General features: G+C 48.4%; 1 protein-coding gene across 1 annotated transcript in view; it reads right to left on the bottom strand.

Moving 5' to 3' along the window:
• The window catches only part of MBD6 (methyl-CpG binding domain protein 6), a 320,689-nt gene that overhangs the window by 55,264 nt on the left and 237,574 nt on the right, over positions 1-27,851 (bottom strand). The window contains exons 9-10 of the mRNA XM_086966652.1: positions 20,740-20,951; positions 17,989-18,912 (exon numbers count right to left, since the gene is read on the bottom strand). Of these exons, the coding sequence (XP_086822778.1) occupies positions 17,989-18,912; positions 20,740-20,951 (1,136 nt within the window). The remainder of the gene's footprint in view (positions 1-17,988; positions 18,913-20,739; positions 20,952-27,851) is intronic.

The raw sequence follows: 27,851 nt of genomic DNA, 5'->3' as shown, positions 1-27,851 counted from the left end.
CTCGCGGGGGTGGACGCACCACCAGTGATCTATGGGCTCGCTTAATGGTCATGTGCGCAGAGAAGGAATCTTTACCAAATAGCTCCACCAGCAGCCTTTCCATGAAATTCTCCATCCTCCCGGTGTTTGTAGACTCCGACAGTCCCAGTATCCGCACATTATTCCTCTGAAAGCGGGCCTCTAACTCCTCATTTTTGTCCGCTATGACCTTCAGCAGCTTATCCATCTGGAGCATGTGCTGTTTGTTTGCCACCGCCCCGTCCTCCAATCCTGACACTCTTTGTTCCGCCTCCTTGAGCCGCTCATCATGCTGGTCAATCTTGCCAACCACGGCCTCAAGTCTACTATTCATAGCGTCCATCTTGGAGTCTAAGGAAGTGAGACTCTGTTGCATCCCCACCAGCAGCGCCTTCCAGTCTCCATCTGTTGACTCTGGTGGATACGGGTATGTACGCTCTTTGGAGCTCGAGCTGGGCGTCATCCGGGCTTCGAAGGACAGCTTCGCTTGCTTGGCCTCTGATCTCCCCATGCTCTTTGGCCGCGTGTCACGGGCGCACTGCGCGCAGGGCTGATATATGTGTCCCACTCTACAAGTTGCGCTACTGCACCGCTCTCTCCGCCACAGCTTGTGGCCTCTTCCTACACCTCCAGCCAGTAACACAGCACGAGATGGGTCAGCCAGTCAGCTTGCGCCGTCACAAAATGGATGCCGGGGAGCCCAGGGGGTTTCAGCAGTGAGTTTACGACCCAAAGCGTTCAGGATCCAGCAACTGGGGGCGATAAGGAACTTGTGGCCATCAAGTTGACAAAAGAAGCGCCCTCCGTGTTACAACCGACTCGCATGGGGCCAGTAGCTGATGCCCCCGCCAGCACCACACAAAATGTCGGCAAGGGGTCCACACCGCGCAGCGGTCTTCTCCTCGACCGGGCGCGTCCTCCCAAATTGCCGCTGTGCCCCCACGCCTCAGGGCCTTAATGTGAATGAGAGCACCTCCGTTGCCCCCAGGCTCTCCCGCTCCTCACAGCGCTTGAAGTCGGGCCGCAGGCCTCTCCGCCAGACTCTCCCCACCGCATACGGGCCTCTGACCTCACTTGCGGCGGCCTATCGGAGCCGCCGCCCGGCAGACACACCCGGTCACTTCAGGGCATCTCCGTTGCTCACCGAAGTGTTCAAGCAGCTCTGCCGCGTCCCGCAGTCGCCTTCAGCTGCTCAGTAACATGGTTGGCAGCGCGGCGGGGCCTACACAGCCTCGGCCTTGCCCAGCCGCCGAAGTCCTCTAGGCCGCACTCGTACCGCGCAGCACTCAGGCACCGCCGCCCGTCACTCCGCTCCCCGGCGGCCCCTCGCCAGCAAAGACGGGTCGCCAGAGCCAGCTCACTGTCCGCTGTCCAGTGGCACTTTTTATGGGCAGTTATGGCCAAAAGGATGAGGATTATGCATGGATTACTGCCTGGATTGGCGGGAGCCTCACCAAAGCACGGCCATTAGGGCCAAGCGCCACCTAGCGCCCCCAAGGATTCTGATTTACGATGGTCAATACATGGGTCATTTGATATTAGAAAAATTCAGTATGTGGAACAGTGTGTGTTTAAGCGCAAAAGTAGACAAGATATGTTTGACTGTGTACGAATGTGGGAGAAAGAAGCGCATGAGAGAGTGAAGAGAGAACATGCACTAGCAGAAAAAGAACAGTGCAAAAATATTAATGCAAAAGCGCTAGAGATGAAAAATAAAGAAATGAAGGACATAAAGGAGAAAGTGGATAGGGAATGTCGTTTACAGCTAAATGGCCAATACCCTGTCCGGCGCCCCCTTTATCCTCTACTTAATCAACCACATGATGATTCAATTTTATTAGATCGATCTCCGTCTCCATATACTTTTCCCTCTGCCCCGAAGATGATTCTGATGATGACAAATCTTCCCCAGGTCAGAAAGGGACAGAATTTGACCCTAAACGATACACTTGTTTAATTTTGCCGCTAACCGTGCAGCCGCTCTTAGATCTGCTGCTTGTAAAGCAGCTTGTGGTAACACTTCTGCTCCGGACATTATAGTAGAGGTACAGCAATGGCTGGAGTCAGAGCAGTTATATTTCACAGAGTCATTTACTGGAGAAGTAATTGGGAATTTTAGGAAACATTCCGACGAATTAGAGCCTGCTGATATAAAACATGATCATAAACAATTGAGTGACAGGCTTTTTCTCCCTTCCCAGGTGACCGATTTAATTAGACACGTGGTTAAACCACAAAATGATGCGTTCCGTTTGCGAGAGGAGAAAAAGGCAGCTGCTACCCCTGAACAAACAACTCAGACCCCCGTGTCGCAGGAGGCAGAACCAGGGACCGATAATGATAATCATAAGAAACCGATGCATGAAGCTGCGCCTTTGTATGTCCCTCCTAGGGGCCTGGGAAAGGATGACAGTAAAGAATCAGCTGATGCAAAGGAATATTTTGTTTACAATTTGGTTTATACTCCTTGGAGTAGAGCGGATGTCATGGCTCTTAAAGCTGCTTTGCCTGACCCGCGGAAAAATCAGGCTGCTTTTTATGAGGTAGACGAAGGAGCTATTAGTTCATGCACTATGACTTTGCCTGATATTGACACGTTTTTTGGGCTTATCGTACCCACTGATATGTGGAGATCTATCCGTAGAATAGACGATCATACCGCTTTTGGAGATATTTGGAAGGAAATAGAGAGAAAATATGCAGAAAGAGAGCCTGCGCAGAAACCGCTACAAGAGATATTAGACCTTTCAAAGGCTATCATAACTAAATTGAAAACCCTTATACCTCCTAAAAAGATAGATCGGACTATGTTAGCATATTGTAAGCAAAAGGCGGATGAGTCCGTTTCTGATTTCTTTACACTTTTTGAGGAGACATTCCATGTCTTAAGTGGGCCGTCATTGACTGATGACACAGGCAAGCATCTGTTCATTGACAAATTTGTCGCAAACTTGTCGCCAGGAATAGCCAGTCACCTAAAAGCCAGCGAGAGTTAATGGACTAAGTCTTCCTCCGTTTCTCTTTTGACTATGGCCCAGTACTATGAACGTCAGGAATTGGAAGAAAAAAGCAAGGAGGATAAAAAGACTAAGGATTTAAAAGCAAAGGTTATGTTAGCTCAGGTTTATGGTCCATCTTATAGAGGTGGTGGAAGAACATTCAATGTTTCGTCCTGGTGCTCCCTCTTTCCCTTGAGCTACTTTGTCTTCTGATCAATGTGCTTATTGTAAGGAGACTGGACATTGGTGTGTTGACTGTCTACTTTTGTGTAGTCAGTAGTATCAGCGCGGTAGAGGACAAATGAGAAGCCGCCCAGGGAACTCAGGAAATAGGGGAGGTATGGATAATCGTACTAGGTTTGAGGCAGTAGAACATACTCAAAATTCTTCCATGACTTTTGACAGATGAAATCAGTATCAGATGTCTGATTATGTGCTCGATGATTTGAAGGATTCTAATTATGCATAGGAATGCCTAGGATGGGGTAAGGAATCAGTTGAAATCCCAGTAGATCAGAAGGGTCCCTATGTAAATGCAAACATTTTGGGTTCTACTGATCGTTTTTTGGTTGATACAGGAGCTACTCGTAGTGCCCTATCTAAACAATTTGTTCCTAGGGCTCCCCTGTCTGGCTTAACAATAACATCAATAGGATTCGATGGGACACCTTCCCTTAGCCCACTGTCACAACCGCTTGCATTTCATGTTGATAAGTTTTCTACTGAATGTCCATTTTTGCTTTCTCCTAACACACCGGATAATATTGTGGGTCTCAATATGCTCAAACATTTTCGTGCCACAATATGCTGTTGTCCAGAAGGTGTGTGTGTTTTAAATGACAACTATCCTATGGCTGAGAGGTCTTGTCTCTTAAAGAAGATACTGCTTTGGCTTGACTCCCTAGTACTTAGTGGGCTACATCAGATACTAATGTGGGGCAAATGGTTATTCCACCAGTGCATATTCAAGTGAAGGAGGGCGCTTCATTGCCTCGACTGCCTCAATATAATATATCTTGAGGAGGCACTGATATGTATTGTTCAAGATTCGATTGCAGTAGGAGTTGTGGAAGAAGTCCCTTACAATGTTTGTAATAGCCCTATACTTCCAATTTTTAAGAAAGATACTGATACTAGAATACACAGGTTTATCATTGATTTGCGAGAGGTTAATAAGAATGTAGTGCCCCAATATCCAGTAGTCTCTGACATTATGACACTTCTTACTATGGTTCCTTCGACTGCAACTACTTTCAGTGTGATCGACTTGAAGAACACTTTCTTCTCAATACCTATTCATCATGACAGCCGTTATTTGTTCGGCTTCACTTTGAATAATCGATCATTCAGATTTTGTAGAGCTCCACAGAGGTATACAGAGAGTCCTAGCATTTATAGCCAGGCATTGAAAAGACAGCTTGATTCTTTCTCTGTGCCAAAAGAGGTGGCTCTCATACAATATGTCGATGACATCTTGTTGGCAGCGGATAACCCTGAACAGTGTGAAGAAGGAACACTGTCCTTGCTTTCCTTTCTTGCATCTCACCATCACAAGGTTTCCAGGAAGAAATCGCAATATTGTAGACAGCAGGTTACCTATTGAGGTCACATCCCGTCTAAGGAGGGACATGCACTCACACCAGATCGCATTCAAGCTATTTTAGACATGCCTGTGCCCTGCACTCAAAAGGAGGTTTGTGCGTTGATTGGCCTTACTTCTTTCTGTAGGCAGTTGATTACTAGCTTTTCACATATTGTTAAACCTTTGTTGGCCCTTTTGACTAAAGACACTCCAATGCCCCTCCCATAGACTAATGAATGCTAGAATGCTTTCCAGCAGTTGCGTAAAGCTTTATGTTCTGCACCAGTGTTAGGCACTCCAGACTACACTAAGGCCTTCACACTCTATGTACACGACAGGGATGGTTATGCTCTCTCGGTTGTAGTACAGACACACGATGAGAAGCAGCGTCCTTGTGCATATTTTTCAGCTGTCCTTGATCCAGTCGCTTGTGCGTTGCCTGAATGTTTTCGCTCTTTGACAGCGGCAGCTGTGTCCATACACCAGAGTGAGGGAATAGTCTTGTCACATAGATTGCTTGTGTTAGTACCCCATGCAATTGATGCCCTTTTGAACCACACCAAAACGCATTTAACTAGTGCCCGTTTGACAGGATATGAATTGAAACTTATGGCCCCTCATATCACCTTGAAAAGATGTCTGACTACTTTATTGCCATTCGTAGCTGCTCAGTCTTAGGAGTCCCATGATTGTATATTCCTTACTGAGGAACAGACAAAGGGTCGTATTGACTTACAAGATACGCCCCTTTCAAATGTTGATGGGGAATTATGGGTTGATGGGTCCTGTTTGAAACTACCAGATGGCACGACATCAGCTGCATATGCAATCACAACGCCTCACACGGTAGTTGAGACAGCTCTCATTCCACAGAAGTCAGCTCAGGCTGCTGAGCTGATGGCATTGACGAGGGCATGTGAACTTAGTACTGACTTGTCTGTTATCATCTACACCGATAGCCAATATGCTTTCGGAGTGGCACACGATTTTTGGTTACTCTGGAAGGAAAGAGGCTTTCTTACATCACATGGGGCACAAATACTGCATGGAGAATTAGTGCATAATCTCCTTACTGCTCTGACATATCCTAAGAAAATAGCGAATGCTAAATGTAGTGCACACAAGAAAGTGACTGATAAAATAGGACAAGGCAATGTTATCGCAGATCACACAGCTCGTGAAACAGCAATACAGCGAAGCACTACATCGATGTATGTGGTGAAGTCACAGGCTGAACGTTGGCATGATGCCAGACAAGAAGTGCTGGACAAACAGCGATCTGCCTCTGCAGATGTACTAGAGCAATGGGCTACGGAGGGAACCTTGGACGATGAGGGCTGTTGGAGAAATGAAAGACATGACTAAATGGAGATTGCCCGCAGCCTATTTACACCCTATGATTCACATGGCACATGGGCCGGCACATGTTGGAGCATCCTGAACAGCGAAGTTACTTATTCAAGTTTGGGATCATCCTGAAATTGCCAGAACAGCAAAAAATATATTTCAGTCTTGTCTGATTAGTCTCCAGTATAATCCTGGAAAGGGAACACAAACTCCAACAGGAGGGTTTGCCACACCAACTACAACTTTTGAGGTTCTGCAAATGGATTACATCCAGCTTGAACGCTGTAATAACTTAAAGTATGTTCTAGTAGTGGTATGTGCCTTCCGTAAATGGCTAGAGGCGTACCCTTCGAAAGATAATACAGCTCTTACTACAGCAAAGGTGCTTCTAAAGGAATTTTTCCCTCAATTTGGCGTTTGCTGACTCTTGTGGAGTGACAACGGACCCCATTTTATTGGGCAAGTTGTTGAGTATGTCCTGAAAGGATTAGGGATCAGGCAGAAGTTTCATGCTGCTTTCCACACATAATCAGCGGGGCTAGTGGAGCGATACAATTCCACCCTCAAACTTAAGTTAGCAAAAATCCAGGCTTCCACATCTCTGAAATGGCTAGATGCATTACCATTGGTGTTGCTATCGATTAGATCGGTGCCACATACACGATCTGGTCTCACACCGTATAAGGTGGTATTTGGAATGCCCATGAATATTTGGGGGATTTCTAAGCTACGTCTTATACATGATGTACCTTGTGTCTTGATGAGTGACTACCTATCACAGTTGACATACGAGCTACTTACCTTTGGTAACGATGTATCTGGTACAGACGATTCTAGCCGCAGATTCCTTAACATAGAATTATCCCCAGGCGTGAGACTGGATCCGGAAAACTTTTCTAACACAGGATCCCTGCGCGCCGGGGGGACGGCACCATGTGACTCCGCCCTGACGTCGTCCGTGTCAGTGACGTCAGCGAGGATACATAAGTCCCACCCCGGCGCGCCTACGTCAGTTTTCTTTGGGGGGCTTTTCCGCGCCACAACGCAGAGCCATCACACACAAAACTGTGAGAATCCTGGAACAGTGTGTAAAAACCCAGCTAAACAGAAGGGAAAGAAATGAATGGTGAGGAACAGTACCATCCAGAATAGGGCCAGGTACTAAGGCACCAAGTCACGGAATGAAAGCTACTGAAAGCAAGCCTGTAGACAAATACAACAGCCTCCCCGGGGGCAGGAACCATAAGAAAGAATGCGCAACAGACGAAGAAGTCTAAAACCACGGCCCAGAATAAGGAAAGGTTCCAGGGCCAGAAAGGTAGAGCAACACCATTCATCCCCAGACAACACCAGCAGGAAGGATCTCTTAAAAGAACTGAGGGTCGAGACCCAGCCAAGAGACCTCAACCTCAAGAACTGAGAGAGGCAGAAGTGCAAGTCACACAAGGAAGCAGAGCACGAGCAACCCCCTCATTGGAGACCAAGGTGCAGGGGCGCAGAAGTACCCAGAAATTCATCACCCGATCACCAGAAGGAAGGAATGGAGGCGAGCCTCCCCCTAGGGAGGGAGTAAGAATAGGGCACTCACAGAGGACAGCCGCCCTGAGGCAGGCGAGTGCAGAGACCAAGAAGGGTCCTCACAGAAACGGGGAGGAAGGGCGGTTCGGGAAGGAATTTGCGGCTAGAATAATCCAGATAAATCGTTACCGATTCCTTGACGTAGAATAGATACCCTAGCCATACCCGAAGGGGAGGAGGATCTGAAAGAGGACCCCCTGAGCCTGGAAGAATACAGGGCCTCACAGGGGACGAGTCATAGGGACAGGGAGAACTCCAGTCCCCCTCCAGGCAGAAGAAGACCTCACCAACCGAGAAAAATACAGAGCCCTTCAGAGGTTGTGTTAAAGAGAGGAGGTGAGAGGAGCGGCCCAACACCCACTAAGCAAGCAAGCAAGACAAGACAAAGGGAGAACAGTACACCCCAAGCCCTGTCAAGGCAACAGGAACCACCACCAGAAGTCCAGATGTATAGAGAACTGCAGAGGAATACTGAGGAAGAAGAATCACCCCAAAACTCCAAGAAGAAGAGGCAAAACGTAGGCAAAGCCCTCCACTGTAACACATACGCAGTGAAAGGGACAGTTGAACCTGACACTGCCCGTAGTAAATGAGCAAGGCAGGAATGACGCCTCAGTCAACAAGGCAGACGTGGGAAGAAAGGCGTAGTCTCGAAAAGACCCAGCGAAGACAAAGGAGGGGAGCACAAGAACCCACGTCAAGGTCCCCGGTCAAAGACCAGCAGAGCAAACGGTGCAGTTGACCGTAGACAAGCGCCTGAGCCAAGCGCCAGACCACATTGAGCTACAAACAAGGGCCAGGGAAATCTCGAACGGCCCCAATAATGGGACCATCCCAGACAGAATCCAACCCACGAAAAAAGTGGGACCAGTGAGAAGATAAGAGGAGGAACAAGTAGGACAGACCCAGCCATCAACACAGGAAATCATCCCCCCTGGAACATCAGACAGAGGACCAGGCCGAAATGGCAGACAGGAGGGTGAAACACCGCAGCCAAACGGCGAAGATGGCATACCAAGCCAGTTAATCTATACATCAGATACCTAGAAAGACAGAACTGAAGCAGCGCCGGCTACGCATAGGTAATGATCAAGAAACCGCACCAGCGGAATACGACGACACCAGGAGAGGCAATAACCCGCAAAGAGAGTCCACACTTTCCCAGCGAAAGACAGAGCTATGCAATAGCTACAAGTACGCCACATGGATTATGACATGCCTCAAGAAAATTCTGGGAACCACCCTTAAGGAAGAAATCCAGCATCAGATAACAAACTATAAACCTGCAGCAGAAACCACAGACAACTTAGAAAGCAGCCAAAAATATACTCTAGCCAAGAAAAAAAGGGGGGGGGGGAGGGGTTTGAACCTGCAGCCAACTAAAGAAGCGGGCCAACCAAGGGACTCCGAAGGCACAACAACCCTCACAGAAAGTGTAATGGCAACTCCAAACACCAAAGTACAGGAGCAGGTGGGATAACACCTCCCATCAAGTCACAGAGGATCAAGAAACCAGACTACGGAGGAGGAGGATAAAGGCCCGCAAGAAGACGCTGAATGGCGAATATTGATCTTACAAGACTTTGATGGGAATCCAAACAACTGGGGTGACTCACGGTTACAGGTGTTTCATATTTTGGCGATTTGGTCTGTCATTTATTTTTTTGTATTCCTATAGTACTTGTTAGGCATAGGACTTACATTAGCGAATACATATCTGGTTCCGCTCTCAGACCCCTAAGTTTATTGTGTATAGTTCAGTCCTTTGGGGGACATTACTTAGGCACTGGTCTTTAAACGTCCCTCTAGCCCTACAATACTGGTTGTTTTTTCATCTTGAAGGAAAGACAGACAGGGTCGTGCGGAGCGGGACGGTGGCGAAGCAGGAGCGCCTGGGGCACCAGATCGCCCGTGGCAGGATGCCCCCATAAGAGAATTGTGGAGTGACGCTTCAAAAGGAACAACTCCCGTCCACCAGAGCCCTGGTGGAGAACTTCCAAAAGGTTGTCCGTAGGAAACGGAGTGACAGGTTTACCCATTCGCAGAATACCTGCAGCTGTGGAGATAGCCTGTACAAAGGCAATGCTGGCCTCAGTAGGGCACCACGGAGGGGAAAGTAATTCCTCTGTGGGCGAGGCAGCAGGCTGAGCCGTCCATCCCCAATTCGAGAGGGGAGCGGACAGCCCAGGAATAGTGGAGGATCCACAGATGAATGGGGACCCTGAGGGGCCTCAGGGGACGGTGGAGAGGCTAGCGGAAAAAGCCTGCCGCGAGCCACGGAAAGAAGGGTTCGAGGATTTAGGGCGTGGGGACGTCGAGGAGCCTTCCATGGAAGATGCCTCTGAAAAGGCAACAATACGGCGTCCTGTCTCCGGGGAGGAACACACCAACAGACAAAAGACCTCTGGAGAAGAGGGGATCTCAGGAGATGAATCCAGAACCCGACGCCGGGGCGGCTCCATGGAATCCGCCACCGGCACCTCATCGACGTCGATCGGCGCTGGATTGGGCACTCATGGCGCCGACTTGACTTCTGCCACCATGTGCTCTCCAGGAGAATGACACGGGCTCGACGCTGGAAAGGCGAAGGAGCGGCGCCGAAAAGGTGCCATCCGCGTCGAGGACCGTGAGGGACTCGGGAAAGCACCCTAAGTCCCGGTCTCCACCCGTGACTCCACCGGAGCTGAGGGGGAAGGCCCCTGGTGCCAAAACGGCGCCGGCTCGACCTCTAGCAAGGCAGCCGCCTGCTCAGAGGACCGAGGGGGACTCGGGGCAAGCCCAGAATCCCGGCGATCTCCTGCGACGCCGCAGGGAGCCCCGTAGGGATTTGCAGCGAGGTAGCGATGCCAGGTGCCGAAGAGGGGAGCCCCGAAGGACCGCACCTCGACAAAACCACCCTCTTACGACCTGGCGCCGAAACCTTCGGTGCAGGGGCCGGCACTGCCGGCCACTCCGCGGAAGTCCCCGCGCGAGGCAAGGGATCCGCGGACTGTTCAGGAGGTGGAGGCAGGACCAAAGAAGCCTGCAACGCAGCAGCGTAGGCTTTCATTTGGGCCCTAGTCACCCTAGTGCCGGGAAATGGCAGGTAGGAAGGCGACAAGCAGGGCGCATGTCCCGAGGGTAGCTGGCGCCCATCGCGGAAGGAGGGAGGACAAGGCCTCGGAGACAAACTGAAGGACCTATCAGTCAGTGAGCCACGCCCTTGGGGTCGCGGCGAGAAACGATGTCGCAGACGAAACCGGCGGCTCCTTGCCTCCGAGGTAGGAGACGGATGCTGGGATGACACCGACCGGAACAGACGCGCCGAGAGCAACTTCATTTGGCGCTCTCGCCGATTTAGGTTTCAGGTGCTGGCAGGCGTCGCACTCCTCCGAGTCGTGGTGCTCACTCGAACACCACATGCAAATCGGGTGAGGGTCTATCGCCGACATGGCACGTGCACAGAAGGTACACGTCTTGAAGCCCAAAGGCATTCGCACACTGTTCCAATAACGCCAAAGCGTGAAAAAGAAGAGAAGGCCTGAAAAACAGGCCAGGACAGAAACCGGATCCGCGTTGCATGCGGAAAAGAGACGGACGCGGACAACGTCAGGGCAGAGTCACGTGGTGCCGTCCCCCCCCGGCGCGCGGGGATGGCTGTGGCAGAAAAGTTTTCCGGATCCAGTCTCAGACCTGGGGATAATTCTACGTTAAGGAATCTGCGGCTAGTAGTCTATCAAATTGACCGTTTGCTTTCTATTCATCAACAGGTTCGAGAAGCTCTTCCTGACAGGTCGCAAGGTGATGGCCATGATCTCTGGCCTGGCGACCAAGTAATGGTCAAACTCAAAGTCTTTCAGAAGTCGAAAAGGCTGAAACCGAGGTGGCGCGGCCCGGAACAAGTGCTTCTGGCAACCAGAACTACAGTCAAAGTTACCAATAGGAAAGCCTGGGTTCACTCCACCCACTGTAAGAGAGTGCCATCTGCCCTGGTGCCATATCACCTGAAGAACCTGAGGAAGTCTTCCCGGATCACACGATCCCTGGTGCATCTCAATATCAGCTGCAACCCCGGAGAGAAACTGCATTGCCGAAAAAGACTGGTTGAGCAACCGTCCTGGGTTAGTGAGAGACTGAGCCGAAAAGGGGGAGGGAATCGTTTTCTTAGTGACACCCATCTTAACTCTCAGTGAAGAAACCAACAGCGGCCCAGGACTTTAGAGCTCCATCTACTTTGTTGTTTCAATGTCGAGATAAACATGCCTATGGAAAAGATATCGACTACTTGCTTGTTCATTGCTGGGTTTATTTTCATTGTGATTATTATGGCAGTAATAACTTGGGTTGTAGAGGAAGTGGCTCCTGCTCCACACACACTGAATGCCATTACTCCAGCCCCCATTGAGCACCATTATTTTTCACTTCCCTATCGTGAGCAGCATCATAGAATGTCCTATCTCAATAATACGTTCATTTAGATGTTGCATCACACCCATAATGCTATGAACCTCACCAACTGTTGGGTGATCAGAAAAAGTGAGGAACACCTTTTATTTCTCTTCCATTCTCACACAATGGTTCTTGACAAGCCTGGTTCGCACTTTTGTGGGCTTCTGAGGTTGTTAATATTACTGATGCTGGTGTAGGGAGACTGAATTTTTATCTTAATAACGTGTGCTATCCTGATGAGGAAGGAGATCCACAAGCTAAAGTAACTGTATGGGAATTGGAGGAGTATCGCTATCTTTTCCCAAACACTCGAACATCCAAGGGTAATAGACCTCCTGTTAAAGCTGTTACTAGAGCCCGAGCAGACTTATGCGTGAACAGTGTTGGAAGAATTCCAGTGGGGAAAAGCTACTTTGGTGTTGAATATTAGTGGGGTAAACAACAGCAGTTTTACGACCTCACTTTTATATGCGGGAATAAAGGATACTACCATCTGCCCATTGGATGGTCAGGAACTTGCTATGTGTCCTTTTTGTTACCACCTGTGTTTTTGGCTCCTGCATCCTTTCATTAAGACTATAAACTGTATAATGACATTTCCAAGAACCGATTTAAGAGGACAATAAATCATGATGAGGTGGATCAGACTGACACTGCACTGCAGCAATATGTTGACTTTAATTTGGGATTGTTCTTCTTTGTTGGTGCCACTTTACACAGTAGGAAAATCAGACGCTCAACACGTGTTGTAGAGGCTGTGACCAACCAGACAGCTAAGGCACTTGGAAACATCACAGAAGAACTGCAAATTGAGAGGATTGTGGCGCTCCAAAATCAAATGGTCCTTGATGTTGTATTGGCTGATCTAGGTGGTGCATGCCGCATTATCAGGTGCAGTTGTTGTGTTTACATCCCTGATCACGCCCCTTCTGTTTTTGATGCAATCTCTAAACTGCATAAAATCGCTATTGAGATTCACCTTGATACTGGAACATGGACTTAAGCCGGTTGGCTGTGGACACTATTTGTTACTTGGGGCTGGAAACTGTTGACAGTACTATGTATATTCTTTGCGATCCTACTTTTATGTTGCTTATGTCTACAATGTGGTCCAATGTTTTGCTCCCTTTGTATCACTGCTTATATACCTACCAAACGCAACGTTAAGAATGTAAACACCCAATATATATTAGATCAAGAAGTTAATCAAATGATGCAAATTGACATACAAGATGTTTTCTTTGTTCCTTCTAGATCAAAAAAGTCTTCAGCTAAAAGGGTCGTCTGTGGAAACTGGCAGAGATCGCTGTTAGCATGAGCTGAAGCCATTTTGTTTGTAGCAGCCATTTTAGTTATCCATGTGCTCGCCACGTGATCCTCCCGTCCTCACTGTTGCCTGTCCTTGTATTTCGCTTGAGTCATCAACTATAATGAACTATTTCAGCACTGAGTCAGAACCTTGCGCATGCTCAGAAAGACTTGTAGCTGTTGGAATGCACCTGTTACAAAGTTAACAGTCAGGCTATTTTAACTGATGTCAGCAGTTGTGTAGCTCCTCCCACTTTGTTGACAAAGCGATTCTCATGTACCCTTATATGTAGAGGACTATTTGCGTGTACACTTGTACTGCCTCTTTTTGGGGTTCCATGCTTACTCTGCAACTATCACAGTATATAAGCACCATGGTTTCTTTACTCCATGTGCTGCCTCATGTATTGCCTGAGGATTGTGTATCGACGTAGTTCCAATCATGAGCTTTTAATAAACTATTTATTTAATATTACAGCTTCCGTGCCAATTTCTATTTTGTCAGTCTAAAGGACCAGTGCGAAAAGAAGGGTGAACCCCTGCACCGGTGGGCTCGGTAAGGCCCACCCCACAGGTAGAGTCCTCTTAGTTTTAGCATAGCATGTCTGGATGCATTTAACTATCCATCTGGCAATTCCTGACTTGGGTAGGACCTTTCTTTGTGGGGCTCAGAGAAACCAACAAAAAGTTGTTGGGTCTTTCTAAATGGTAATACATAAGGGCTCCTTTTATATCCAAAGTATGGAGAGCTCTTCCGCAACTGAATCAGGTTGTGGGGAAAGAAACAGTGCTCGACACTGCTGGCGGGTGGCACTTTTGATCAGCCAGTCATCCAGATATGGAAAACGTGGATGCCCAGTGTGTGGCCACCACTACAAGGCACTTGATAAACACCCATGGCACAGTAGTGACCCCAAAGGTGAGCCCTTTTTAAATTGGTAATGCTTTCGGCTGACTACAAAACTGAGATACCGGCGGTGAGCCGGATGCATTGGTTTGTAGAAGTAGGCATCCTTAAATTCAAGTGCAGCCATAAAGACTCCTTGCTGGAGAAGCAGAATTACATCCTGAAGGATGACCATATGTAAATGTTCTGACAGAATGTATTCGTTTAGAGGCATAAGCTCCAAAATGGCTCTGAGTGAGCAGCCTTTATTGGGTATTAGGAAGAACAGTGAGTACACTCCTGTGTCTTGCTGATGGCAGGGGATGGGTTCTATAACCCCTTTGAGGAGGAGCGCTTTGACCTACTTCTTAAGTAGCCTTTGGGGTTCTGGTGAGAGACTGTGCTTGTGAATTATGGGCAGTATGTAAATGAGCTCCAGACAATAATCATGTTGGATAATATCCAAACCCACTGGTCTAAGGGGATGGACTGCTGTGTGGGAAAGAAGCCTGGTAGGCGCCCCCTGAATATTGTTGTGTCGTTGGGGGAAAGAAGGGGCAAGTTAGGGTTTAGTGGTGGTTGTAGTTCCTTTTGGAGAACTACTGTTGCCTCTTCCTCTAAAACTGTTGCCCCTATAGGACCCTCTAAGAAAAAAACCCTGAGGGAGGACTGCTGGCCCTGGGTGTGTTGATAGGACACTGAGATTTCAGGGGAGGTGGCTTTTGAGCCTCCGCAGTAAGGGGTGCGGCAAAAGGAAGTGTGGGGAGAGGGTGTTTGAAGTACCCCATCACTCTGTCTGTTTCAGTATCTTTTTTTAATTTTCATAAGGTTTCGTCCACTTGTGGACCAAAGAGATGCTCACCATCAAAGGGCATGTCCAGCAGGTTCTGTTGAACTTCTAGCTGGAAGCCATAGATATGGAGCCAGGTGTATCTGTGTAGCAAAACACTAGATTTTACCCTCTGATGGCGATGTCTGCTGCATCTAGCTCACAGGGAATAGAAGTGCTAGAGATCAGCTTGCCCTTAGAAACTATCTCTTATCCTCCTTTATTATTCTCCCATGGGAGGTATTGGAGGAGCCTCCATTTCATCCCAACGGGCACAATCATATTTTGCTAGAAGGCCAACAGAATTGGCTATACACCATTGGTTGGCCGATTGTGTGGCCACCATTTTCCCTGCTGCATCTGTGTTTACTTTCCTCTGCTGGTGGCGGTCATCTCTGCTGGCCTGGGAGTTAGCGTTACAAGCATTAGTGACCACCAGAGTCAGGTGGGAGCTGGCAGTAAACATATATGGGATCAGAAGGGGAGGCTTTACATTTTTTTTCTACCTTAGCTTGGACTGGGTTCTCAAAAATGTCAGGAGTGTTTTGAAGCATGCCATTGAGTATGGGGAGGTACTGAGTTGAGCTGTGAGTGGAGGAGAGTGTTCCAAAGAGGAAGTCCTCCTTTAAGGGCTCAGGGTAGAGTTCTACCTTATGAAAGGAGGCAGCCTGACCAATAAATTCCTGATAGGATGTGGAATCATATGGAGGACAGGGGTGGGGTTGATAAAGGTCGGGTTGGGGTACCCTGGTGTGTCTACACCCTAGGAGTCCCAGGGGTCATGCCGTGTTGGAGTGCCAAATGTTCTCACCCCCTGCACGCTCATTTGTGCCAGAGTGTAGAGACCCCCTGAGGTGTGATGTTCAGAGGATCCCCTGGAGAAGGAGGCATGGAGGGCCAAGGCTGAGACTGAGACCAGGATGAGGAGATGGTTCTGCATGGGGATGGCAGCCTCATCTGCTTTCTTGCATTGTTTTTTCCTGAAGTGGAATGTCCAAGGCCTCCTCGAAAGACAGTGGACGTTTCGGGAGTGGAGCAGTAGGGCCCAAAGGACAAGCAAGGATGCGGCCCTTGTGGGGTGGATGACCAGATATTTCTGCCTTGACTCGAGCTCCTCTCGATGGTCGATAGTGAGGTCTTTGGCTCCGAGGGTTCCTTCAGTTTTGGTGCAGAGGCAGATGTGGTGTCAGAGTAGCCGGCGTCAAAGCGGTTGGTCTTCAAGGTTTCTTTGATGCCGAGCCGGAGCTGGGTGGGACGTCGGAAGGGATTTGTCAGTGTTGACCATGGCCTGAAGGCAGTTGTGGTCCTAAAGCCTGTTTATGGTGCTTCAGAGTGGCTGAGTGCCCTTTAACTGAAGGCTGCTCGGGTTGAGGGCAGTGCTGAGGGGAAGCTATACTGATGGACTGCTGGGCTGGCAGAAGGTCTTCAACCTCCAGATCAGAGCCAGAACTTTATTCAGGGGACAAAGCCTCTTCATCTGTTTCCCCTCAATTTTCTCAGGACCGCAGAGGTCTGGAGTGTTGTCTCTGCCCGTACGCAACATTTTTAGTCGACATGTGGGATGGTCATGAAGAATCTTCTTAAAGCAGAACCAGCGGCAAGTGTGGACGGTGGCCTCGTTGTGGTCCGGGTACAGGCACACATTACAGACCTGATGGAGATCTGTCCAAAGATGTTTTGCATGCCAGTGAGGACAATACCGGAATGGCGTCTGATTCATCAGTGCCGAGGCATGGTGGAGAGACGTGACAGGAGTACACCCGTAGGGTGATGCCAAGGAGGGGCCACGGTCGAGCCAGACACCGCTCAAAGGAAGTATTCATATGTCAGCCCAAGACCGAAAGGAAGGGAGATGCGATCGAAGTATAATACCAACAGTGGGAAGGAACCATAAGAATTGAAAAAAGCACTGCAAAGGTATTGACCAAGAGGACAGAAGAACATGTCCGATCCCGACAGTAAAAAGAAAACAATCTAACAATTGCATCAATGACAATGCACATTATCACTAAGAGGAGGAGTCAAAATACCTAGTGACTTGAAAAACTTCTTTGAAGAAAAGCAACACTAGATGGCAGGAGTATGCACAGCATGTATATCTACAGTTACTCTCCCAGGTTAATCGCTGAAAACAAGACTGCCACCAGCATGAACAGAGTTTCATTGCGTTTGCAACTCATTTTCCACTGTTACAACATCCAGGGATACCATTTATTGAAATGTCTATGCTCAATTAAACAGTTATGTTGTAGTTACACATGCGTTGTTTAAGAACTATTTTCTAGAAGCCATGTGTAGAGTACATGATTCTTCAGTAAAACCTGGAATTAGCCTGTGGAGCAATACATTTTTAGTCCTTTAAGCTTAATAACATTATTCTAGGCCATGGCCAATGGCCAATGGAAGGAGGCAGGTATCTATATTAACAGCTAGTGCATGTGTCCCTCCATTAAACCAAAACCCTTACTCCCTCCATAGTGATTCAAGGCCAGCATGGAAGAAACACCAGTGTGGGCTGGATTAGCATTAAACCTGTATATAGAGTTCATGGTCCTGTCATCGTCCTACTAAAGGTTCCCATAAGTGGGAACCTGAAGAGGCTTGTAGGTTAGTTACTGAGGTTCTTTCTAGTATGAAAAAATAACCGAATACATTATGCTGTTGAAAACATGGTTTTCACCTGACTTCACATCTAACAGAGATAGTATTGTAGGAATTAGAAATACAACGAGTCTTTCTCACATGATTTTTGTTTAAAAAATATTGCTTTTACAAGTGGAAGCTGCAAACTACAAGGTATAATCATTCCCCATGAGGTCACCCTGAAGAGTAAGGACTGCTGGTTAATACTGGCCAAAGCAGAGTTGGTACTGGTGAACAAATGTTGAGAGGAAATGCTTTTACTGTACAAAAAACAAAAAGGCATTCATTCTCCAGTACTGTATTAGTATGATATACTAGAGCTTGTTTGTCCTCATAATAAGCGCAGAAAACTGTATATCAAATAACATACCTCAGTTGCTTCTTCCTCCCTTTGACTTGCGTTTCTCTCAGTTTTGTCCATGAGAAAAGAGAGACTTGGGACGCCATCAGTTAGATCCATTTTCGATTCAATTGGGTGAAAAGGGTCTAGTATCCCTTCTGCTGTGCCACCTTTGGAGTCTGGAGACCCACCACCACTGCTTTGGAATAAGACTTCTCGGTTGCACCTCCAAAAGGCACTGGGCAGAGGTTCCGACAGATTCTCCACTCGTGAACACATTGTTACCCTATCATACTGACCGACCACTTGGCCATTGAAGTGTTTACTGGTATCCCATTCCCTTGCATGCTCTGTCCTTGTATGTCCACCCTGGTTAGGATGCTTTAAGGCATTCTGGGGGTGTAATTCATTCTCGGAAGGCCTGATGATGGGAGTTGGCTGCCTGTCCTCAATAGGAGGAGTATGGTCAGGCATTTCCCCATTCATCTCTTCAGTCATGTCTCCCACCTCAGTTGATCTTCTGCTTTTCTTAGATGGAGGTCTGACTGCCTCAGAACTTTGATTCTCCGATTCTATCGGTTCCTCTGTGTTTGGGCAGCCTCGGTCACACAACTGAACTGGCCCCACTGTCCGATCAATAGCATAGTTGAGGCTCTCATGGGATGGAAGAGAGTAATCCAATGGCTTGGAGGCAGGGCTGTAGTCTAAGGCACTTGAGGCATTCCCTGTCGGGGAAGGGTTGAGATGCGAGAGGCAAGACATCAGATCTTGAACTTTTCTGGAAGCATCCGTGCAAAAGGGAGAAAAGGCGGGAGTCGGTGGGTTGTTTTTTTCTGACAAGTTCTGCTCTGAAGAATGCTGGCTCACTGATGGGCTGGGAGAAGATGAGGCACTGGTTCCTTCAGTCTGTTGTGAGGGGTGGCCTTGCTTTTCCAAGCCTGGACTGGAATTAAGCTGTAGGTTGGTGGAGAATAAAAGGAAGAGAAAACAAACCACAACTTTTAAAAACAATTTGTTTAAAAATAGAAAAATGGTTGATGAATCATCATCATCATTATTACCAAGGGTGCCTAAAGGTCTCAAGGACAGAAGGCTGTTCAATATGACAGAGTCAGAAAGGCCAGTGACCACAGCTAAGAAAAATACAGGTAACAGACGGACCAACAGTGAAGACACCCAAAGAAGGGCATGAGGATGTCTTTGTCAGAATGTATAAAGGTGCAATTATTATTTACCATACAGTACTGAAATATTGCGGGGGATTAAAAAAAAGAGTCCTGGGAAGGCGAACATAAAACTGCACTAGACTGCACTCTTCCTGAACACGAAGTTCTTTCAAAAAAATTGGAAAGGACAGCAGAACTAGTGGCACAAGGGAGAAGGAGGAAGAGTGCAGATGACAGCACAGAAAAATAAAATGGCAAAAGTATTATTGATATAGGAGCAAGTCAAGAACACTTGTCCCATAACACCTTGGCTGCTAAACAGATCCCCCTCCTGTGCTGAAATTTACAGAATCCCCTTTTACATGACGAGCTGAGCTCGTCATGAGCACACGAGAGGTGTACCTCATGACGAGCTGAGCTCGTCATAAGCATCGAAGGGGTTAATCTAAAACTAGCAGACCACAACAATAATATATTTCTGAGTGAGTGGTCAGGAATTCTGCAGTAGTTACTATTCCCTAACCTAATTTGCAACTAAACTAATATTTGTAAGTGAAACTCTTAACAACAACAAAAAAATGGAGCTTGACTTTTCTTGATTGAACAGTAGACCTAAAATGAATTTCAAATATGGGAGAGCATAATTGGACACAATTATAACATGACTGGACTCTCCACATACGGTGTGGAATTGCTCAGTCCCACCTCTAAAGAGTATTTTCCCCATTCTGAACATCAGGTAAAAAGACTATAGCAGAATGTTTGGCAGAAGGGTCTTGGCATTCCTTATTTATCTCTTCCTAGTACAGAAATGCAGCATTTAACTATGCTTCATAAGAAGTTGACTGCAGACCGTGCTAGACACTTAACCCTCACTATATGCCTTTGCCGTACCCTGAAGGTTTGCTACCTAAAGGAAACTGGAATTCCAAAACGCAAACCAGGTAACTTAATTACATATGTAAATTAAACAATAATCTAGTAGCTCTTACAGGGACTGCTGATCAGAGGAGTTGAGATTATATGAAGAGGTCATGGGGAGCACTGCGAAGAAGCCACCAGTTTCAGAGAGTCTAGGAACTGGCTGGGCTATTATCCACCCCAACTCCTTTTACTTAGGATGTGGCAACATTACACCTTTCCCTTTTTGATGTGATGGTGTGATTTACTTGAAACACATGCTAAATTATGGGAGGCTGTGAATCAAAGACGCAGTTAATCTGCACCAATAAAGCCTCACAATGTAAACCTAGCTATTCAAATGACTTCAACTAGCTTTAAACATTGTTGCTGTGCCTCTTGGCTATTGCTGTACTAACCTACACATCATTACAAAAACATGTAAAACAAACAAATAATAAATGTGTACTAAGACAGGGGCTAGGTTTACTTTTTCACTGCTTCCTTCTCTTACCAAAACATACTTGAGTGTCGTTATAGCTCAGACCGCAAATCAAAGTGCTTATTTTGAGAAGTACAGGGTGGGTGGTAAGGGACCAGGGCAAAGCTCATAGGTAAGATGTCCACTTATGTTAAATAAACAGATCATATGATCATTGTCTTGTGGTTTTTAAATGCTCATTTCTTTGGCACCCTTGGCAAAAGAATAGCATACCTGGAGATTCTGGAGAAGATAGGTCAGTGGGTTGGAGCTGTGTAAGTGGCCCAACAGCAGTGATTGCCCATGAAAGAGCTGCAAACCCAAAGGGCTCTGGAGGGCCGGAAGCAGAGGTTGCTGGTTCTGTAGCAGCGGGTTGGTCCCCAGCAAGGCTTGTAGGCTCCCCAATGTTGAGTTGCTGGCGTTAGTGTTCAGTGCTGAAAGATCCCCTACAAGTCAGACAGAACAGAATCAAAACAAAAAAGTGCACAGCCCAGAGGCACAATTACTCATTTATCCTAAATTATACAAAATTACATTGTCAAATGTGATGGAGTTGCTACTTCTAGCCTATATCGGTCAACATTTAGGCTGCTTTAGAGAGCTCAGCAAAAGACACAAGCTCACAAATATAGGTTCTATCTCTCAGAAACTTTCAAGTTGGTTGCTGAATACTATTACCATTTTTGTTGGACTTATTTTCAGAGTTTCTACTTGGTGGAAGGTGTATTTCTGTGATGATTTGAAGGGCTGCTAAGTGTGGTCTTTGGTGTTATAACAGCTAATAAACGGACTATTTGTATCTCTGCATCTAGCCTCAACTTCCCAGATTAATTAAGACATGGGATAAAGGCATGTTGGTCAGAAGGAGGCTTCAGGGTTAAAGAAACGTTATTAGTAGGCTGGCCCTATATGACTAAGCCACTCAATGTGATATCAATTTTATAAATAATTGTGCAAGTCTAAAACAAATTGTAACATTTTAAAAAGTGTTCTAGGAAGGTTGTGAAAAGTCCATGCTTTCCTAGAGGACTCCTGGGAAACTTGTGAATGCCAATTTACTTCAGTGATGTGTATTTGAGGTCCTCATCTAGAAGATAGATGAGGTTTAAAATGACTGTACTGTCCTGTGTTCTAATGTCCATAATTCCTTGCCTGTTGCACCAGAGAACATATCTGTCCCACTGTGCTGCATTGCATTTTGTGTGCTTGCTCTGCTGGCTTCTCTTAGACCTCCAATATACATGCTTCTCTGTGGTAGACCCAGATGTCCGAATTCTAAGTCTGGAGGAGAAGCCACTAGGTTAAGCCTAACTGGTTCTCCGTGGCAGACTTGTTTCTTCTGCATTGTCATCAGGTTTTGTGAGGCGTATAGCTTTATTATAGCTCCCTTTAGGATCTCCACAAAGTCTGAGAAACACTTCTGTCTTGCCCAATCTCGTGCACCATGAGCGTCTGATTGCACGTGTTAATCAGCAATGGGATTTGAGGTACAGGGCAATCGTTTATGCAAATTTCCCTGACTAGACTATTGATAGGACATTCCAGTCATAGATGGTATGGGTACCTGGACACAAAGTCATGGCATTTTGCATTTTCTGTTGCTGCGGATTGCAAATGCTACTTACCAGTATGCATCTGTTCTTGGAATGTAGGGCTGCTGACATTCATATCTGTGCATAGATCGCCGCCTAGTGTTGGGTCCGGATGATTGCACATTGTTGTCCTGGAAGAGTCTTCGAAGTATCACGAGATAGGTGGCTCCTCCCCTGGACTACAGTGCGCATGGGCATCGCCTCCATCCCCAGATTGTTTTTAGCCATTGTGGCCGAGATCGAGTGAACTATGTGAGTGATGACCATGCTATGAGCATATACATGAATACTGCAGCTGCTACAGGCGCCGGGGAGGAGGGCGGGCGATATGAATGTCAGCAGCCCTACATGCCAAGAACAGATGCATACTGGTAAGTAGCATTTGCAGTTCGGGGCATGTGGGCTGCTGAATTCATATCTGTGCATAGAATACATAGCAGTCCTCCTATTATTGGCGGCCGCCCGTGCCAGCTGCAGCAGTTTGGAAAAGTGTTTTGAGAACAGCCTGACCAACAGCTGCCTGCTGTTTAGAGTGCACGTCTACACAGTAATGTTTAGTAAATGTATGTGTGGTAGACCATGTGGCTGCTCTACATATATCCTCTAAGGGAATGTTCCCAAGGAAAGCCATAGAGGGCCCCAACTTTCTGGTGGAGTGGGCTCTTGGTGGAAATGTAAGAGTGCGTTTAGCCTTAGCGTAACAGATCTGAATACATTTCACGATCCACCTAGCGATACCAGCTTTGGAAATAGCGTTACCCTTGTGGTGTGATGCGAAGGCAACGAAAAGCTGCTTAGTCTTTCGAAAATCCTTTGTCCTGTCAATGTAGTACATTAGGGCTCTTTTAACGTCAAGGGTGTGGAGCATCCGCTCCGCCAGCGACTCAGGGTTTTGAAAAAACACTGGCAACTCAATTGTCTGGTTTATGTGGAATTGAGATACAACCTTGGGTAGAAATTTAGGGTTAGTGCGGAGCACCACCCTGTTAGCATGGACTTGGAAAAAGGGTTCTTGGATGGTGAGGGCCTGCAACTCACTAACCCTCCGTAGCGATGTAATTGCTACTAAGAAAGCCACTTTCCAAGTTAGAAACTGAAGCTCACAGGAGTGTAGTGGCTCGAAAGGAGGACCCATCAGCCTTGTAAGAACCACATTGAGGTTCCATTCTGGAGCTGGTGGTGTCCGTGGTGGAATGACCCTTTTGAGTCCTTCCAGAAATGCCTTGATAGCAGGAACCTTGAAAAGTGATAGGTGTTGCCTATTCTGGAGGTATGCGGCCATCGCAGACAGGTGAATGCGGATGGAAGAATACGCCAAATTGCATTGGTACAGATGGAACAGGTAACATATGATGTTCTGAACGGAAGCATCCAGCGGGTTAATGTCGTGGTTTGCACAATAAATGACAAACCGCTTCCATTTAGCCGCATAACATGCTCTAGTAGTGGGCTTTCTTGCCTCCCGAATGATGTCCATGCAATCGGGGGGAAGATTGAGGTAGCCAAACTCTAGGACTTCAGGAGCCAGATCGCCAGGTTGAGCTGTTGCGGATCTGGGTGCTGAATGTCGCCATGGCTCTGCGTCAGAAGGCTGGGTGTGAGATGAAGCCTTTGATGCGGTACCACGGAAAGTTCCAGAAACGTGGTGTACCATGGTTGGCGAGCCCACGTTGGAGCAACCAGGATGAGAGTCATCGAGTGCTGCCTGAGCTTGCGTGCCACCAGCGGTATCAGAGGTGCTGGGGGAAAAGCGTACGCAAATCTGCCTGACCAGTTCATCCACATCGCATTGCCCTGCGATTGCGGGTGTGGGAACCTGGCGGCGAAGCTTTGGCATTTTGCGTTCTCTCTTGTGGCGAACAGGTCTATCTCTGGATGACCCCACCTTTGGAAGTACGGTTGGAGTACTGATGGATGTATCTCCCACTCGTGCATTTGGTGGCTGTGCCTGCTGAGCAGGTCCGCCAACTGATTGTCTTTGCCTGGGAGATGTTCTGCCATCAGGAAAATGTTCCTCTGAATGGCCCACTTCCACATGCTCTGAGCCAAATGAGACAGCTGCGGAGAGTGTGTGCCCCCCTGTTTCTGAATGTAGTACATGGCCGTCATGTTGTCCGTCCGGATCAACACGACCTTGTTGCACAGATGTACTTTGAATGCCTTTAAGGCCATGAAGATCGCCATCAGTTCCAATACATTGATGTGCATCTTCCTTTGCTGTAGTGTCCATAGTCCCTGCACTGTGTAGTGGAGTACATGCGCTCCCCATCCCTGGAGAGAAGCGTCCGTCGTCAGGATAATCTGTGGCACAGGCTCTTGGAACGGTCGGCCCTTGCAAAGGTTTTGTGGATTCCACCAATGCAGAGAGTTGTACGCCCGACCGCTCACCAACACTAGGTCTGTTAGTTGCCCGTGAGCCTGAGTCCACTGACGTGCTAGGCACTCCTGGAGCGGACGCATATGTAACCTCGCGTGCGGGACAATGGAGATGCAGGAGGCCATCATGCCTATCAACTGCATGAACACCTTCGCTGGAAGCGAGTGCTGAGGTCTGAATCGTTGGATCAGCGTCTGAATACTGGCGACTCTCACTGAATTTGGCCGCGCAGTGGCTGCCAGAGTGTTTATTGTCACGCCCAGATACTGCCGTATGTGGGCGGGCTGGAGATGGGATTTTGGGTAATTCAGTGAGAATCCCAGATCGTGCAGGAGATGAATGGTGCGGGACAGGTGGTCGGCGCACTGCTGTTCTGACTTTGCCTGAATGAGCCAGTCGTCCAGATAGGGGTAGACGTGGATGTTTTAACGTCTTAGATGCACCGCCACAGTCGCCAGGCACTTTGTAAAGACCCTGGGCGCTGTGGTGACCCCGAAAGGCAGAACCCTGAACTGGTAGTTCTGGTCTTGAATGGTGAACCTGAGGTACTTCCTGTGTGAAGGATGCAGGGGAATGTGAAAGTATGCATCCTTGAGATCCAGAGTAGCCAGGAAGTCCCCCTGCCGAAGCAGAGGGAAAACCTGCTGCAACGTGAGCATATGGAAATGTTCTGACAGAATGTACCAGTTGAGGGGCCTGAGGTCCAGGATGGGCCTGAGGGATCCGTCCTTTTTGGGGATTAGAAAGTACAGAGAGTAAACCCCTGTTCCCCTTTCTTGCAGTGGAACGAGCTCTATTGCCCCTTTTTGCAGCATGACTTGGACCTCCTGCTGCAACAAGTGCAAGTGCTCGCCGGACATAGGACGGTTTCTTGGAGGTATGTTTGGTGGAGTGGAAGTGAGTTCCAGACAGTAACCGTATTGGATAAGAGATTTGACCCACCTGTCCGTGGTGATGGATTTCCACGCGGGCAGGAACTGCTGGAGTCTCCCCCCGACTGGTGTTGTGTGGTCGGGGGGCAGCGACAAGGCGTCACTGTTTGTTGGTGGTGGAGGACCTGGAGCTAGGTTTCCACATCCCCTGCCTTTGACGTTGTTGCCCCTGTAACCACCTCTACCCTTGTTGGTGTATGAGGTCTGGGTGTTGCTTTTATAGTATTGCGTGGATTGTGATGCCTGACCCCTTGAGGTGCCTCTGTTATTGGAGCGGCGAAAGGAACCACCCCGAAACTGCTGGGACTGTAGGGCCCCCATAGACTTAGCAGTGTCAGTGTCTTTTTTCATTTTTTCGAGGGTTGCATCCACTTCTGGCCCAAACAGGTGGTCTGGATTAACTGTTTGATTTAAGATGGTTGTCTGTATGTTTGGTTTAAAGCCTGATATCCTAAGCCATGCATGCCTACGCAGTAGCACGCTAGTGTTTATAGCTCTGGAGGCGGTATCAGCCACGTCCAGTGCGCACTTAATGGAAGCATTGGTGATAAGCTTCCCCTCCTGAATTAACATTTCAGCTCCCTCTTTGTACTGATCAGGTAAGTGCTGTAGAACGGTTTCTAGGGTGTCATAGTGTGCCCTATCGTAGCGTGCAAGTAGGGCTTGCGTGTTTGAAATGCGCCAAATATTAGCTGCCTGCGCAGCAATACGTTTTCCTGAGGCTTCAAAGACCTTCGATTCTTTGTCTGGGGGAGGAGCATCACCCGTGGTCTGCGAGTTTGCCCGCTTGCGTGCGTTGGATACAACCAAAGAGTCCAGTGGCAAGTGTCCTTTGATGTACGTTGGATCAGTGGGCGCTGCCTTGTATTTTTTGTCAATACGAGGATTGATGACTCGCGCCCGGGTGGGCTCCCTGAAAACCTCAGGCGCGTGCTTTAGCACTCCTTTGAGCATTGGCAATGTCTTGACAGTCTTTTCAGCCACCGAGAAAGTGTCAAACAGAAAATCGACATCCACTGGGTCCGCATGGAGGTCGACATCATGATTGGCCGCAGCTCTCTCAATTAGAGCGTTGAAGGCTGCAGAGTCCTCTGTTGGAGAAGTTTTTGCAGCAAAAAGCTGCGGCTCGTGTCCTGACTGAGGGTCCTCAGGGTCGCCTCCAGCAGACCATGGCTCATTGACCTCCTCTGGATCCGAGTACGCTGGATAATTGTACTCCTCCTCCTCGTCTCCGTCACCCTCCCCAGCGTTAGAGTGAGTGGGTGAGAGTTCCAGACCTTGTGGAGATGCAGGCTCCATAGGGGCAGAAGTACCCGCAGAGTCCAACTTCTTTTTGAGTGGAATACGAAAATGTTCCAACACTGGCTCCGGGGTGATCTTCCTTTTAAGGAGAGAGAGCGTGCCTGTGTTGGCGTCGATGACAACCTCTCGACGCTCCTCGTCCGCGAGTGGCTGGAGCCGAGGCTTCGGCACCACCAATGATGCTTTAGGCGTAGACACCAGCTTCAAGGGCACCCCGGCCCCATGTTTCGGAGCGAAAGCCTTCCGCGTCGTCTTTGGCGGAAGCGTGAAGTGGATCGGCGTCTGCGCCTTCGCCGGTTTTGTGGAGGCTTCGGCGCCACATCCTTCGGTTCGGGAGCCACTGCTTCCTTCCGAATACGTTGAAGGGACTCCGTGACCTTCTTGGTAAAGGACGGTGAGGGCTGGACCGGCTCGAGCGAGTCCTCCGAGTCCGGAGTCGGGTCGGCGATCAAAGGCACGGTCTTCGGAGCCGACACATCACCCCTCTTGGCTTTGTCGACCGGGATCGGCGCAGCCAGAGCTTTGGGGTCGTCCTGACGCTTCTTCGAGGCTTTTTTAGGGTCATCGACCTTTTTGGCGTCGACGCGGCTCTTCAGAGCGTCGACCATCTTCGGCGCCGACGCAGCCGCGTCGGGCGTCTTCGCCTTCGGCTTCGACACCGGGGTCTTCGGGTCGGCCATCTTGGCGTGGCTCTTGATCTCGGCGGCCATTTTGGACTTCTTTGGCGCCGAGGCCTCTGGAGCCTTTGGTCCCACCAGTGCGACTTTCACTTTCGGTTTCGATACGGATGGTGCGGACCCTGATGGCTTCACTTTCGGTTTCTGTACCGGGAGTGGCGCATCACCAATGTCCGTGGCCGGGCCCGGAGGCGGGGCCGTGGGACGAGTATTGAGGTCTTGGGTGAGGCCCGAAGGCGATCCCTCGACCTGGGCCTTATGCTGGGGTTCGGCCCCAGAGTCAATAAGAGGATGCTCTTCTTCCGAGCTATCCTCCACGGTGGCAATGGCCCCGTCGTCGTCCCCTACCTCCTCGACGACTTCCTCGAACTCTTCATCTCCCGCGTCGTAGTTCTCATCGTCCGACGCTGGGTCAGAGTCCCAAACTTGTAGGACGGTGTCGTCTTCAACGTCTTCTTCAAAGATG

Source organism: Lissotriton vulgaris, chromosome 1_1 (assembly GCF_964263255.1).
Source record: "Lissotriton vulgaris chromosome 1_1, aLisVul1.2, whole genome shotgun sequence".
In the NCBI taxonomy this organism is placed as follows: Eukaryota; Metazoa; Chordata; class Amphibia; order Caudata; family Salamandridae; genus Lissotriton; species Lissotriton vulgaris.
Note: the sequence above shows the minus strand (reverse complement) of the source record. Positions and strands in the feature narration are given on the sequence as shown.